At 38.4% G+C, this 17,173-nt stretch overlaps 1 protein-coding gene across 2 annotated transcripts; it reads right to left on the reverse strand.

Annotated features, from left to right (window-relative positions):
- Nucleotides 1–325: 325 nt before the first annotated feature.
- On the reverse strand, nt 326–17,058 carry ankle2 (ankyrin repeat and LEM domain containing 2). Of its 2 annotated transcripts, none has more exons than XM_084113468.1 (13): nt 16,777–17,058; nt 14,449–14,916; nt 13,577–13,771; nt 13,206–13,399; nt 12,581–12,769; nt 9,032–9,154; nt 8,864–8,936; nt 7,919–8,088; nt 7,694–7,800; nt 6,809–6,999; nt 4,382–5,228; nt 3,438–3,569; nt 326–2,428 (listed from the first exon to the last, which is right to left on the reverse strand). In XM_084113468.1, exons 2-13 carry the CDS (start codon nt 14,894–14,896, stop codon nt 2,179–2,181), a joined length of 2,919 nt encoding a protein of 972 aa, XP_083969594.1. In that variant the 5' UTR covers nt 14,897–14,916; nt 16,777–17,058; the 3' UTR covers nt 326–2,178. The 2 variants fall into 2 exon arrangements, with proteins under 2 accessions (XP_083969594.1, XP_083969593.1); XM_084113467.1 differs by lacking the exon at nt 16,777–17,058 and adding an exon at nt 15,990–16,138.
- Nucleotides 17,059–17,173: the final 115 nt, after the last annotated feature.

A 17,173-nucleotide genomic window follows, 5' to 3' on the forward strand; every position in this document is an offset into this window, starting at 1 on the left:
CTAAAGACTGGAATAATGACGCCAAAAAAATCCAACACAGGAATAAAGTTTCAAATATATTCAAAAAGATTATAAATTGTATTTCACATATTTTTACTGTATTTTTAACAAATAAATGCAGACTCGGTGAGCATAAGACACTTCTTTCAAGAACATTTAAAAAATCTTACCGACCCCAAACTTTTGAAAAGTAGTGTACCACCAAATATAATAATAATAATAAATGTGAATAAATTGGTATGTGTAATGCACCAAAATGAAATCTAAATTTACTAGTTTCCATAAAGGTTGCTTTTTCTTCTACAGTCAGAGAAAGTCAGTAAAGTTACAAGACTGTGCACTTTATTTATCGTTCGTCAATAGAACATCAAATACTTTCCTTTAACGTATACTGTAATAAAATAGGACTAGAAATGCATGCAACATAAAAGGCCAGGACAACAAAAATAATTCAATTCTCAACAATAAATTGCAACTCATTTTCAATTCACCAGTGTTGGCACTACAAAGCATCGTTTAACAAAAAGTAAGGCTGGCATTGATACAACACTAGCAATAACTAAACTGTAAACCTTTTTTTCTTTTCTTACAATCGCATTTTAGAGGTATTCAAACACTGCATATGCCAATGCTACTGTACTGTATTTTATAACAGAGAAAACAAAGGTCTATTCAGCTTGTATGTGATCAGTGCATTTGTCATGCACTGAGGAGCCACGGGCCCTTCCAAACAGATCATAATCAAAGGCACTAAAGCTTTACGAAGCAATGATCGACAGGCCAGCACTACACTGAGAACGATGGGCACCGAAGAAATAGATCACATGATCTGAAAGTACCACAGAGGATGTTCTAAACTCATTTCCTTGAGATATTCATCACATAAAACTGAGCTAACTGGAGCTTTTCTGCTTTTGCGCATGTAGCTTGGATTTGAAAATGACTGGGGTGAATCGTTTGAGATCTGCCAAAATGGGTCCATTTCAAAAGCCAATGAGAGAATCACACACTGACATGATCTAGCGGTGAGGTTGAAACTTTGTCCGTCGAAGACGGGATGAGGGACATGATCTTTGAACATTTCCGAACACATTTAAAGTGCACTTACAACACTCTGGATTCACAATCAAGTCTTACAGCTATTATGACATTTATGTAACAAGATAGAACCGACTTGCCATCCGCACTCGTTGTCAATCATCACCAACTTTGCGTGTGTTTGAACACGGTGCGGCTCAAACGATGCATATCTTTACAACAAACTAAACCAAGTCTCATCTGATGCTCATGATGAATTGCATCAAAATCCAAAAAGAATTAAAAGTGCAAACAAATACGTACGTAGAAATGATAAATCACATTTATTTAACTTAAAAATTAAAAAAGGGGAATATTTTTCACACTTTTTTCCCAACACATAAGGCTGCAATTAACACTGCACGAATAAACGCCTGCTTTCGAGATTCATAAGTAGGTCTTTCCTTTAAGAAATGTAAGGCAGTTCTCCAATTAAAGAATAAAAAATAACTTCTGGCAGTCAGTCGACTTCCCCCCTCCCCCCCTCCCTTAAAAACCATTAAATACCCATTAAAAAGAGCATTTTGTGCTACTGACAGTTAACTAGCAAAAATAATTAAATAATTTACTACTACATTATTTTAATTTAGCTCTGGGTTTCTGTTTAATTCCCCCTCCCAATTTAAATGACTGTGTTAAGTGGGAAATTGTTCATTTCCATTAAAGACACAGCTTTGTAAATCCACAGATGTTTCTCCCAAGCACGCACGCACACACACACACACACAGATAATAAAGAAAACAAAACAAAACCAAGATAGAAAAGTCCATCACAGATCAACATACTCTGTGTCATACACAGACGTACCGCGAATATATATATATATATGATGACTCAAAAACCCACAGGAGATGTGCATATTATTATTTGACTCAAGGAGCACTCAAACTGAAGGACGGCCTGTTGCGAGATCCTATCTGCGGTTTGCCCGGCACTAAGAACCCAGTTAGAGTGGATTTCATGGCTTCCATTATGACTTTGTTCTCCTCTGTGATGTTTCATCCTCTGAAACAGCCCACTCTGGATTTAGTTACTTTTGTTATTTCAGGTACTAATCAGTAGAAATTGGCGGTGAGGTTGGACGGGATGGAGAGCGCTTGTTAAATGGGGGCGTCGCCGAAATGTTTTAGCCGGATCCGTTGGATGTAGCTGACAGGGCTGTAGTTTGAATGAGCGGGACTGTAACCGGAGTGTGCTGGGCTGTAGCGTCCGGGGCTGCAGACGTCCGGTGAGCCCATGTGACGAGCTGGGCTGAAACGGCCCGCGGGGGACAGCAAACCACTCGCTGGAGAGACAGGGGTGACTGAGTGAGCCCTGAAATGGCTCTTGTGCATTGCAGAAGTCTGCCAGCTGAAAACATAAATACAGATCTCTTAAGTGTACATAAATATGTCACAAGATGCTCTCAAAAGGATCTTTAAAAATTATATATATATATATATATAATATATATATATATATATATATATATATATATATATATATATATATATATATATATATAAAATAGACAAACAGGACTTTTCTTGCTCTTTGAAAATTTTCATTCAAAAGTTTGGCCTTGTCAAGATTTCTTTTTATGTTTTTTGAAAGAAGTCTCTTTTGCCACCAAAGCTACATTAATCTGAACAAAAATACAGTAAAAAAAAAAAAAAAAAAAATTATTACAATTTACAATAATGGTTTTAATGTTTTAATATATTTTAAAATGTAATTTATTCAGTTTGTTATTATCAGCCACTACTCCGGTGTCACATGATCCTTCAGAAATCATTCTAATATGCTGATTTGGTGCCCAAGAAACATTTATTATTATCAATGTTGAAAATTGTCTTGCTTAATATTTTCGTGGCAAACTGCTATTAAATTTTTCATTAGGATTTTGTGATAATAGAAAGTTCAAAAGAACAGCATTTATTTAAAACAGAAAGCTTTTGTGACATTATAAATGCCTTTACGGTCACTTTTGATTAACTTAATTGATCAATGAAATTGATCTTTCTGAATAAAAGTATTAATTTAAAATAAACTTTTGAATACTCACCCTCAAGTTGTTCCAAAACTGTATGAGTTTCTTCTGCTGAACACAAAAGAAGATATTTTAAAGAATGTTGGTGACCAAACAGTTGATGGGCCCCATTGACTTCCATAGTATTGAAAAAAATGGAAGTCAATGGGGCTCATCAACTGTTTGGTTACCAACACTCTTTAAAATATATTCTTTTGTGTTCAGCAGAATAAAGAAAATCATATAGTTTTGGAACAACTTAAGGGTGAGTAAATGATGACAGACTTTTCATTTTTGGTTGAACTATCCCTTTAAGTACACAACTTTCACTAGTGAGCCACACATACATACCTTTGCATTTCTGAGTGGGAGAATGCCTGAATTGTGCTCTTCCATTTGTGAATGCTGGGATACTTCAGAGGGTCAACATCTGTAACTCCTAAAGCTGACAAAACCTCTCTGTCCAAATTGCTGGGTGAATCACTGAAAAAGGAAAGAAAGAGGGAATGTTTGAAGCCAAAAACTTGATCTTTTCATTCACTGTAGACAGATTCTAGCTCCTAGAATATATTAGAATGGAGCGTAACTAGAGAAGTGTATGGGAATTCTCACACACGGTACAAAAAAGGACCTAAAAAGATTTTTGCCCCCATTCCTTTTTTAACAAATAGTAAGTCCTTCAGAAAATAACCACAAGAGCTCAATCTAAATTTTATAGAAGGTTTTCAATTTTTTTAACTTCTCTCGCGGTACAAACAAACAGGGCTGGGTAACAAACTCAAGCTCCTCTGGCATTTCTCTTCAAAATTTCTTGTTTTAATTCTCTAATTCTCTGCGCTTCCGCGTTCATCATGCGTCGGGTCAGAGGTCACTCTCCCGCCGGAACTAGACTCGTGTACGGTCGTTACCGGAAGCCAGTGATTATGGTTTATGAAGTATAAAGTTATAAATATTATAAATATAGATATTGTTCTTACAAAAACAGATCGCTTCGCTTTCAGGTGTATGCAACGATCTATCACAGTGCGTTGAGTTGTCTTTTGCGCTTTTAAAATCATTTGAATGGTTAAACTGACAAGCCTTAAAAACATGAAAATTATAAACTTTCTAGAGGAAGCAGCACTGGCCCAATCGTTCAGATAGTCGATTATAGTTTTAGGGGGGCTGGAACCACCCCTGAAGTGTACTACAAGAGCCTTAACATTTCATTCTACTATTTTTCTAGTCTAGAAATCACAATTTAGAAATTCTCTGATACCGCTGGAAATATCAAAGTGATCATTGGCTCCTCTCACCCTTCAATGAAGAGTCTTTTCGTCACTCTGGGAGGAGTCCGCAGTATGAAGTCCTGAGAGCTGTCAAGTGATCTGTAAGAGCTAGAAGACCCCGAGGAGCTGAGGTCTCTTCCCCCATGATCCCAGGACTTTGACCTGGCACATATTGTGCGCTCACCCCCTGAAGTCTCTATAGCCTGTTGGTTCAGAAGTTCTAACCTCTCACTGGCCAGAAAGAATTCATCTGAACTTGCACTGGACCTCCCATCTACTTCATTTCTTCTCTCCACTCCATCCTTCTCGGCTGCCCGTAACACAGACGTCCTGTCTTTCTCAAACACAGAGTCTTCTTCTGAGGACAGCGAGAGGCGGCCCAGTCCGGAGCTGAGCTCTGTGGCCTGGGTGTCTCTGTGGCGTTTCCCTCCACTCCTCCTCCTCTCCCTGTTTGTCCTCTCTGGCTCATCCAGCAGAGACATCCTCTCAAACTCAGCCATTAGGTTTGAGATGGGTGACAGCATGCAGGAATTAGAGGAACCGCAGATGCGAGGGGACATTTTGTCCCCGTTTGGTGTCCTGTCCCCGGGGCCCTGTTCGCACAGGCCATTTTTACTGCTGGAGATCAAGGATTTCTCAGAGAGCAGTAAATCTTGCTCTGCCGCTGCCTCTATGAGGTCAGCGCTGTGGGAAACTGGTAGGATGTGAAATTCAAGGCCTCCTACCGCCCCCTGCAGGCCATCTTTGGAGCACACAGAAGAAATACTGGTGAGTGCAGCATTCTGCCTGTTCTTGATCTCCTCCAGGCTGATGTCATCGCCCTCATCCAGAAATGCCCCCACAGAGATTGAGTTGCAGAACTTATTCAGTTTGCCTGAAATTTAAAAGAGGACATTTCATGGAGTGAAGGATTTCCCTTGGTCTTTGAAATCAAAAAGTTTTCCCCAATCCCCAATATATAACCGCTCTTATTGTAATGTATATATGACATATATACATTACAATAAAATAATTTTACAAGCAAGCCAGTCACAATTTACATATAGAAAACTTGAAAGTACAGTAGCAAGCAATGATATGTATTTTGTAATTCAAAAAGTATAATTTTGTTGTGTGTGTGTGTGCATATCTATCTATGCATCCATCTATCCATCTATCCATCTATCTATATATATATATATATTACACACACAAACACACACACAGTATATACACAGTATACACACACACACAACACACCACTATTCAAATGTTTGGATTTGTTTTTCAAAAAGACCAAGGCTGCATTTATTTGATCAACAATACAGTAAAAACAGTAATATTGTGATATATAATGAAGTTACATTATTTACAAGATCATTTATTTGAAATAGAAATCTTTTGTAACATTAATGCATCCTGCATGGGAAATTATTTTTGGTTATAAATTCTGATATTAGAATAGAACTGCATGTTGTTTAGGTGGCAAAGTTCTTTTGAAACGACACCAATGCCTATGGTAACTTTACAGTTTAAATAATACAAATAACATTTTGACAAAACAAAGAGGTTTTATAAAATAATAAACCTCACATTTCAGTGTAATAAAAGATTACCCATGTTATATTGAAGTACCCTATTATGCTATTTTAAAGGTTCCTAATTTTGTTCCTAATTTTGTAATTTTGTCTCCTACATGCATTCAAGGTAAAAAACTTTTTTTCATAATATACATTTCACATCACCTCAATTCTCAAAGAATCTGAAATCAGTTTGAAGATTCAGTCTCTCTAAACCCCTCCTCTCTGCAAGCTTACTCTGCTCTAATTGGTCAGATGGCCCAGGCTGGCGTGTGTTGGAAACAAAATGCCTATTGCAATTTCTGAATTTCAGCTCCGGAGGCTTCCTCAGCATAAAACCGATCTCTTTTAGGCCTCAGCTACAACTACAGTGTTTGAGAGCAGAGCGAAGGCTGGAATTATGCACATTTGTTACATTGTTACGGAGATATGTAACGGGAAGTGAGACTGGAAATACTGGCTCGTTTCAGCAGTTCAGAATTGATTCTTTCTTTTAGGAGACAATAACTTTATTTGTTAACTTTATCTTTATTTGTATAACACTTTGATCTTTTGCAGATCTTTGCAGATCTTTGATCTTTGCAGATCTTTTATCTTTTATAGCTATATTACACACTGCACGAAAGGTCATTTTCAAAATATGTCTGAACAAAAAACGGCAGATGGGCTGAATGGAAATGCAAAATTTACTCTCTGACAGTAGGTGGTGCTTATGGAAATGTAGAAATACTCAAAGCATATGGAGGTAAGATGAAGAGAAAATGCCATCCAAACTTTTGTGAATACAGTCAATTCACATAAACCCTCACCAAATAAAAACTGTGAATGGCCTATTTTAATCAGAACAGCAAATTTGCCAAACGTCTGCAGGTATGTTAAGAGTCAGTGGTCTTACCAGGAGATGGGGTTTTAAACCTGTTGCTGGTTTCATTCTCTCCAGCCTCCTCATGAGCGCGCTCCCTGAAGTCCTTTTTACTGAGGTATTCTTCAAGCACTTTTAGGCCGTCAGATGACTGCAGGTCCACAAAACTATCCAGGAAATCCCAGTACTCTGCCCAGGGATGACCGAGCTCATGGGCCAGATCTCTGCTCACAGACAAGACAGCAATATCTAATCAATGCACAGTTCTCTATTAATGCCTAAAGAACATGGAATGAGTGTCTGTGATATACAAGTAATGTCTAGCTTCCTTCAATTATGGCGCTTTTCCACTGCATGGTACGGCTCGGTACAGCTCGCTTTAAATGGTACCACCTCTGTTGAGGTTCCAAGCATACTGTACCGATACTAAAATGTGACGTGAAAACACTACAGATCACTGATTGGTCAGAGAGAATCGTCACTACCAGCGTCATTGGATTTGCAACATGAGATACCAAACCCGCTAGATTTAAATAGTCAGCAACAGATACCGCAGTATTATTTGTTCGCACAATTTTTATTAAACAACTTGCTTGAAAAAAAAAAAAAAAACTTGAAAAAGAAATGGCTGAATCGTGGTGACTGGTCAGTAGAGAAGGTGCAGACGTTCTTCTCGTTGGTAGCCGAGGAGCAGATCCAGCGAGAGCTGGATATTGCGACCAGGAATAAAAAAGTTTTTCAGCAACTTTAACGAGCAGACTATAATCCCACCCACTTTGAAGCGGCACTAAACTGCAGTGGAAAAGCAAACCGAGCCAAAGCGAGCCGAGCCGAATCGTACCACGCAGTGGAAAAGCAAAGCGAGCCGAGCCGTACCATTCAGTGGAAAAGCGCCATTATATTTTAGTTAGCACTGACCTGCCAACTCTTTCTGCCCCACGGTCTGGGTCAGACTTTAAGATGTTGTGGAAATGGTCTGCCCGTTCTCTGGGAGGAGTCTTCCACACCCGTCTGAACTCATCCGCCTATAACACAATGGTTTTCATTTATAGACAAATTTGATTAGGTCATAACACATGACTAAACATCTGTTGAGTCTGACAGCACAAAACTAATATACTCTACAAAAAAAAAAACACTCACTTTAGATGGACTTAAAGGCCCAGCAAAGGCTCTGACTGCCATAACTGGATCCTTTGGGCTTCTGGGTAACCGTGGTGACAGGTTTTCCATTGGCTCAGGGGACCAAGGTGCACCAATAACAGGCTGGGAGGAATTATCAGTGGCTCTCAATAAGGGGATGTATAATCGATCTGTAGCCAATCAGAAACCAATCAGGTGTTAGGACATGGAATGCAACTAATGTACATTTTTAAAATGTATTAATACACAAGTATATACCAGCGGTATTCAAATGGCAGACCCATTGCCATGTGCGTTGGTTCTCTCTCCCACTTAAGATGTAAAGTGCCACATTAAGAGCTGCAGACGCCGCGGTTATTTTAACAACAGTAGCGGAAACACAGTGAGCAGCAAAATAGATTTTATCTGTCATACAGATGACTCGACCGTTTAACTAAACCAGCTTTGTGACGCCTTTAGACGTTTTTTTTTTTTTTTCATACATTTACCATTATTAATCAGCATACTAAGAGCATTTCATGATAAACAATGTTATAATTTGGAAAATGATTTAGAGGTGGAGAGGGAAGACAAAAAAACCCTGAAATTACTAGTACTAATTACTCATGATGAGAGTTTTGATTATTCAATTATGAACGTTGTTTGTTTTTAGTATAACTTTGAGCAAATTATAAAAATGTAATAATAATAATAGCCTGATAAAACCTGATCTATTCATATTTAGTTGGGATAAATAGACATCATTGCTTTAGCTTTCGCAAAGATTATCATCTTTGATGACTATTTTGAATGTTTAGGATTTTTTTCTTTTACAAAGTACTACGGCTGCTCGATGGAAATGTTTAACTGTTCCAAAAAAGTATTATCCTCCGCTGGGAAGGAAATATAGAGAGCGGACCTCTTGGAACTTTAATTGAATACCCCTGGTATATACCATCGGCTTACCTTCTAAATATTCCTTTATCTTCTGTTTGACCTCCTGAACTTTACCCTTTTCTTTCATTCTTTCACAAATTACCTAAATTAAGGGAATACAATGGATGAGTGATAAATAAGCTTTGATAAATGATGAAATCCTCAGCATGAAAGCTATTGCATCAGGGTTTGCCGTACCTCAGAGGGTTTCTGGTTGTACTTGTTCTTGCAGTTCTTGTCAATGTCTGGATGAGAACAGAGTATGTTCACCACCTCTGGACAGCCAAATTTACACGCAAAGTGGAGAGGCGTCTCAAACCCCTATAAAACACAGGATACATAGGGGTGTAAATATGAATCGATTCGTATCGATGCATCGATTATACAGCCGACGATTCGATGCATCGATGCGTCCGCAAGAGTATCGATTAATGTGTTTATTTTGCCGCCTGTCTATTTTCAGCATCCGCTCCGACATATGCGTACAACCTACTAAGCTGCGGGTGGCGCTAACCTCATTATTGTCTTCTACTTCACACCGCTTCACACCGCTATTTACGTTTCACAGTCTATCTATGTTCACACACATTGTTGAGTCTGACTTTCAAGAGCGATGGAACCGTCAGAGCGAGCTGGCAATGAAAGTGAAATCTTACACACTCCAGTCGGCGTCAAGTCATGGGTGTGGAAGTATTTTGGCTTCAGGAAAACAGATGGAGCAGTGGTAAGAGATGTTGCCGTTTGTCTGATTGCACTTTATTGTAACGCCCGTTTCACACATACTCCGTTTGCAGTGCGTATGCGGTGCGTATTTTTTCCGTACCCATGTTAACAGGTTAGAGCTTTCACACTGCATGCGGTTGCGGTCCATTTATCCGTTCCAGTTGCGGTGTGTATATAGGCTACAGCAGTGCAGAGATCGTTTCCGCACAGAGTCTATTTTTGCTGTGCTGCACGCGCTGAATTAAAGTGACAGCGCATGTTTCGTGGTCAAAATGAACACAGATTGACATGAAAATATAGTAATTTCACCATAAATGCGTTTAATTAAATAAGTGTATTTAATTTAATTCTACTATTTTTCACAGTCATCTTTTTTACTTTAAGACCGGGGTAAAGCAAGGAAAACTACAATTTACCTCAACAAGGCGACATAATGAACAACACTCGTCTCATTCCTGGAGGTGGAAAAACAATCTCTTTGTGACATGCAATTGTATTCTGTATTCTGTATTCTCAATAAAAGGCAAATTATTTATTATTTTTGTTGATTTATTTGAAACTTAATAGATATCATGTAAAAATATCTAGTATTGAATCATATCGAATCGTATCGCGGGGAATTCTGAAGTATCGAAAATAATCGAATCGTTGGCTTAAGAAATCGGTATTGTATCGAATCGTCATAAAGGCTCCAATTTACACCCCTAAGGATACAGCATTCAGTTGGCTCTCCCTAGACAGCGTATTACATATCATGTGTCACATATCAAAAAAAGATGTTCAAAACGTTGGCATCAAAATGTTGGCTTTTTTAAGATATCGTCTTTGTCAAATTCTGAGGCAGCACTGAATGTATTGTCCACTCAAAAGGCAATACCACAATGCATTGTGAAGTTTTTAATCCAAGATGGAAACTTGGACTTTTTTTATATTTTTAAATATTTTATTCAGAAACGATAAATGCCTGTAGGAACAAATTTTACACAATATTTTTGTGCTTATCAGAGTATGTTCACGTAATTACCAGATAATAATAACCCAGATGTTCTACTCTGAGCTGTTCACATCCTCAGACTCAGAATTATGCGTTTCTATGGAAACAATATTAAAGGGTTAGTTCACCCAAAAATGAAAATTCTGTCAGTAATTACTCACCCTAATTGTTTTTCCAACCGCGTAAGACCTTCGTTCATCTTCGGAACACAAATTAAGATATTTTTGATGAAATCTGAGTGCTGGATCACTTCTCCATAGGCTGCTAGGTGACCGAAACTTGCTGGCCCATAAAAGTTATTAAAGAGATCGTTAATATAGTCCAAGTGACTACAGTGGCTTAATCTTAAGTATATCAAGCGACGAAAATACTTTTTGTGCGCAAAAACAAACAAAAATAACGACTTTATTCCACTATTCATTTCCTTCTCTCTGGGCCTCTAGTTGGTTCACGTAGTGTTTTTGCGCTGCGCGTCTGTGTTACACGTCACCACGTAGGCTCACTATTGGCCGACGCTGGTCATGTGTGTGATGCGTGTTGACGTGCAACAAGACGCGCAGCGCAAAAACACTATGAGGCCCAGAGAGAAGGAAATGAATAGTGGAATAAAGTCGTTATTTTTGTTTGTTTTTGCGCACAAAAAGTATTCTCGTCGCTTGATATAATTAAGATTAAGCCACTGTAGTCACTTGGACTATATTAACGATCTCTTTAATAACTTTTCTGGGTCAGCAAGTTTCGGTCACCTAGCAGCCTATGGAGAAGTGATCCAGCACTCAGATTTCATCAAAAATATCTTAATTTATGTTCCGAAGATGAACGAAGGTCTTACGCGGTTGGAACAACATGGGGGTGAGTAATTACTGACAGAATTTTCATTTTTGGGTGAACTAACCCTTCAACGTCAAAATGAATACATGTATCATGTCATTTATACAAGTAACAGTTGTTATGCAAATGCTTTTTTGGTAAACTTTAAAAAATAAAGTTTATTTAGTATGACATTAGACATAAGTTATCCAACTCTTTGCTAGATACATCAAGTTGTTTTGTATGTCTTGTTTATTTTCAGATTAATAAGTCAATTACTGGAATTTTTAAAAAGAAATATTACGAGATTACTTACCGTATTTTCCGGACTATAAGTCACTTTTTTTCATAGTTTGGCTGGTCCTGCGACTTATAGTCAGGTGCGACTTACATATCAAAATTAATTCAGACTGAGATGAAAACATTACCGTCTACAGCCACGAGAGGGCGCTCTATGGCGGAATTGTTCAGAAGCGACACCAAGGATGAAGAAAATTCAATGGATTCAGTGATGTGGAATGAGATCGAGGGTGCTTGGTGAACTTGTTTACTGGTAACTTGCTTGTTGGACTCACTGGCTTATGTTAATTTAGCCTATTCAGCCTCCCAGGTATATGTTCTTTATGCTATTGTGTAGCTGAATAACTGTTAGTGTGTTGTGTTAACACACCGGACACCTACTCAGCCTGTTGTTCTGTGTGCTACTGTGTAGTTGAATAACTTGCTTTTCCAGATTACATGTCTGTTCTTGGTCTTGGATTTTGTTAAATAAATTTCTAAATAAATGCGACTTATAGTCCAGTGCGACTTATATATGTTTTTTTCCTCTTCATGACGCATTTTTTGACTGATGCGACTTATACTCCGGAGCGACTTATAGTCCGGAAAATACGGTAACTACATTTGACGGCTGAAGCTAGTACCATTTTCAGTGTTTCTGCAGTTTTTTGTCGCAATTATGGCAATTCTGACATTGCATAAACACACCTATTGTATATATAGTACAAGTTAATGACTGTGTGAGTGACCATTAATGGAGATGATGCCCATTTCAGTCACTACTACACTACTATACACACTGCTATAGTTAGGAAGCTGCCTTTAAAGGTAACCAGCAAAAAAATAGCACATGAATGCGGAAGCTGCTACCTCAACTCTCATGTTACAATATTATGTTTGAACAGTTAAATAATAAAGACAGATTAAGAAGTAACACTTACAGCTTTATCTGGCGTATTGAGGTACAGGTCTACAATATAGCGGATGCGTTTCTGCAGCATGCTCTCCTGGTCATCTGGGTACATGAGACGCATGAAATCTGGGTTCTCTAGAGTGTCCAACAGGATCTGAACAATGCCCGGCTGGTTCTCCTTCCCAGCCACATGCATCACGTTATACCTGCAGCCCTCCTGCAGTCACATTTACAGTAGAGAAACATTTCAAAGAACAACATTCAGAGACTTTAAACAAGCTGTTGTGAATACGAAGAAGAACATGCTTAAAGTCGACATGAAACGGAAGTTGCGATAGTACATTCTCCAAAGAGAAGAGATCTCATTGCCAGAGGGAGGGGAAGTTATTTTAATGAAAAATTGAGGGCATATGAATATTTAAAAAATAATAATAATGTGCAATGCACGGATAAAACATTTATAATAAATACTGCAATGTTCCATTGAAAAATAACATAAAATTCTGATTTCATGTTGACCTCAAAAGCATATAGCTGTGGAAATAAATAACTTAATATTAAGATACAAGGCCAGTTTCAGACTTTAAACTTTGCAAAGAAGCCAGAAGCCAAAACAACTCCATACAAACAGATCATGGTACAAAAGTGCTCACCTGGACAACAGTTGGGTTGTCCCCTGACCCGATGAGGTAACGAGGGTTGCTCCAGACCAGCTCAGAAAAGGCAATCTCGTCTCCCTTCTCCACGGCCTTCCTTAGCTTGGCCGTCAAATCTTGTGTCCGAGGACTTTTAAAACTGTTTGCCTTCTCCCTGTTGATAGTGTCTGCCTCCATCATAGATGGGTGGTCTGGTTTGGGGAATTTCACACACACACAAAGGTTACAGATCATAATTAATGTATAACATATTTTTACTATATTATATATCATTTAAAATATAAATTTTGAAACGTGGTTGAAACTAATTAAAATAAAATGCTTTTTCAAATGGGCATTATATCTGAATTAATGGAGAGGTTCTTCACCTTTGTTAAACACCAGGCCAGGTTTGACGGGAGAAACACAGAGATTGCTTTTACTAGGCGAAGGGTAGTAGTCACATATGCCTTTGGCAAACTTCTCAGCATCCTCACGATTGGAAAAAGCTTTAAACCGAGCCCCCTTCATCATTTTAACGGCCTGCAAAGCCTCTTTCTTATCCGTGTACACATGGGCTCTCTCTACAGAGGCAGACGAAAAGAAAATCAGTCTTAGACCAACATAACAGGTTTAAGTCATCTGTAAAAGACTAATGTACTAACAACTCTACAGTATTAGTGCTAATAACTAATTACAGAGGGTACAAAGAACTCGATGCTGACTTTCACAAAACGTACACTATGGTTCAAAAGTTTTTTTAAGAAGCTACAAACACTTTAATTCATCAAGGATGCATTAAATGTATTAATCAAAAGTGACAGTAAAGACATTAATCATGTTACAATACATTCATTAACTTTCTATTCCTCAAAGAATACTGGTTAAACATAAATATCACTATTTGTGTTTCACAAAAATATTCAAAATAATAAAGGTTTCTTGAGCACCAATCAGCATATTAGAATGATTTCTGAAGGATCATGTGCCACTGAAGACGGGAGTAATGATGCTGAAATGATACATCATTCTCTTTCTATGAAACCTGCAAACTGTATTCATCGGATCTAACTCTGGTCAACCGCTATAGAGTGTTGCTATAGAGCACTGCAATTATTTCTCATTTACTAGATTACAATCAAATGGACTTCCCCACACATTTTGCATCTATCCTCTGTGTGGCTTTTTTTTTTCTATCAGATGTGCAGGGCCACACATGAAGGAACATTGCTCATAGGGAAGTAAAGGTAAAACTGCTTACCATTCCTAGCCAGCACATCCTCCCACAATGGACACACCCCATAGAAGAAGGTGGGCGACACCTGTGCAGTTTTAGAGGGAGTCTGTGCCTCCAACTGTGAATTCTCCACATTACCGGGGCACACCGTTCCGCTCAGAGCTTCCTCCTCCGGCGGGTTGAGGCCCATGCCGTACCCAAAATCTCCATCGTCGCCTATGACCGGATCTGGGGTTGCTGATGTGGCACTGGGTGGCACTACACTCCCAGAGCCTTCCAACGAGGCACTGTTCCCACTGCTGCCATCAGGCTCAGCAAGTCCAGCCTTCTCCACTAGAGTCCTGGCGAGCTTACGCTCAAATATGGCTCTTGTCGTGGCAGTGATGGGGCCACACTTCAAGTTGGCTTTAATGATCTCCTCCCTCAACTCGTCAGCAGTGAGACCCTTCAACCTGCTCAGGACCGCGTCCATGCTTCTGCTACTTCGGCTACCTGATTATAAAGAAACACATTTGGGGTTACAAAAATAAATGGGTACGAGCAACCCATACCAGTTCAGCGCAAATTAAGATAGAGGTTAGGGTGTAGTGTACGATTGGTATTTGTTGACCAATGAAATCTTTGAAGATAGTATAACACAGGTAGGGCACTTCATGTAATGTTCTGCACACACTACTAGTGGTTTAAAGAAATAATTTGCTTCCTTCTTTTATTGCTAAGCTATCACATAAAATATGCATGAGGAATAAATGCAGACTGAATATAGTACATAATATATTGCTTGAAATCTTGAAAATGGGCTTTTGATGACTACAATGAATGTGAAATTTGGTAAGGAGCAATAAAAGACTAATAATAAAATACTCATTCTTTTTTTGAGCACGTTTTAGAAATCAAACGCATCATTAAAACAGCACTGTGAAACCAAAAAGCAGCACATTTTGGTAAATAAACAAAACAACTAAAACAATTTTCCATATTAAAGGACAATCCCGCAAAATATGAAGTGCAGTATCACTAGAAGCACCACAAAAACAGTTGTCTATTTCTAATATATTTGGTTAAAACCTATGTAGCAATTTAAAAGACACACTTCCCTTACTTTATTCGATATGTATAGAAAACGCAACGTCCATGCTTTTTTCAAATCAACACCGAAAACAAAGTTCTCCCAATATGACATATGACACTATTGAAATTATTTACTTCCTTCACATTTATGAAACGCGGTATGACGTCATTGTGCGTCATCGCGGCGGTTAAACTGACAAGCATAAAAGCTCCTTTTACATTGTTAAACATCAAAAACGAGCGACATGAAGTGCAGCTGCTCAAATCGTGTCACCGGTCACGTTGGAACTAACCGCCACTAAATCTCATCCCCTTTGAGGCAAGCATGCGTCTGCATTCTGCAACATATAAAAAGTTTATTGAAACCGAGGTGTCACGCCCAAACTGCCACCCATTGTAGTTTTTGTCTGTATATTAGATAATCATGATTAATGGAGATGACAGGTCAGAACATGGATGATGAAAATATCAACCGTAATTTTTGCAACACTTACCATCTATCAGCTGAACAGTGATTCCGTGCGTGATGTGAAAGCGCAAACGTGCATGTGTGATTTCTTAAACGTGTATATGAGTGTGAATCAAGCGGACGCTCTGGAAGGGTCGCATTGTTTACAGCTCGGTTTGCGCATGCGTGTGGTACAGCCTGCGCCTGCTCAGTACGCCGGGCAGGGTTCATGTGTTTCAAACGCCGGTTGTGAGTCGGATCTTTGCTAAGAATCGAATGAACCGGTTCACAAAACCGATCTGAATTATTCGTTCAACTAATTTTGGCCTGGAAATGGTACATTCAAAATTAGATTAAAGATACGCATTTATATTTCTCCACACATTATGTCCATGCGAATCAGTATTTGCAGAAATGTAAGAAAGATAAACACAAAATGTTTTTTTTAATGATTACCCTGAAATAGTTTTACAATTATTTAGCCATTTTTATTTTGTATTTTATTCTATACAAATTTATCAACAATAACATGTAATGTGCGACGCCGGGATGTCAGAAATTCCATCATTACGTAAAGGAATGACAGAATTGATTGATACGATTACGAACTGTTCGAAAGAACCGATTCGCGGAAGAGTCAGACTTCCCATCAGTAATAATCACATATTAAAAGTCAATGCTCTGACAATGACATCCGACAATATAGCAATTATTAATATCTTCACGTGATATTAAACGTTTGACAGATTGACTTAACTAATAATAAAGACAAATAATAGATAAGCTGTAGAAGTGAGTGATTCCTCAGCCTGATAAAAGAATATAAATATTACCTCTGCTTCTGTCTGCAAGTATATGAAGGCTGCGGGTGGAGGTGGGCTGCACACCAAGAGCTCCTTACATGCTTAGTTTCCATACAGCCATGTCTATTGTCACTTATTGTGGAAGAACAGGAACAAATATGTCGCGCTCGATAGTGGCTCGTTCTATTCAAGAAGAGCTATATAATAACCATGCACAACTGAAAATATGGGGTTCTCAGAAATCACGATAGTTGTTTCAAATTAACGCCTGGGCAGAAAATGTGCCTCCCGGAAATCTCTCTCGCTCGTTGTATCTTTGCTTGTATTTGAATTGGTTTAAGCAGCGCTCCCACGTGTCTACCTCGTGTAATTTTTATAATAACATAATAGAAGCTTTTTTTATATCGCTAGAATTTATATCTAGCAA

This window comes from Abramis brama (assembly GCF_963993115.1).
Source record: "Abramis brama genome assembly, chromosome: 5".
NCBI lineage: Eukaryota > Metazoa > Chordata > Actinopteri > Cypriniformes > Leuciscidae > Abramis > Abramis brama.

What these genes read in the sequence shown, in the direction of transcription:
- ankle2 (XM_084113468.1), bottom strand. Translation starts at nt 14,896, where the DNA reads ATGGACGCGGTCCTGAGCAGGTTGAAGGGTCTCACTGCTGACGAGTTG. An exon ending in GGATGTGCTGGCTAGGAATG is followed by an intron (nt 13,772 to 14,448) that starts GTAAGCAGTTTT and finishes CTGCCTCTGTAG; the next exon opens with AGAGAGCCCATGTGTACACG. An exon ending in TCCCACTCAGAAATGCAAAG is followed by an intron (nt 2,429 to 3,437) that starts GTATGTATGTGT and finishes TTATGTTTTCAG; the next exon opens with CTGGCAGACTTCTGCAATGC.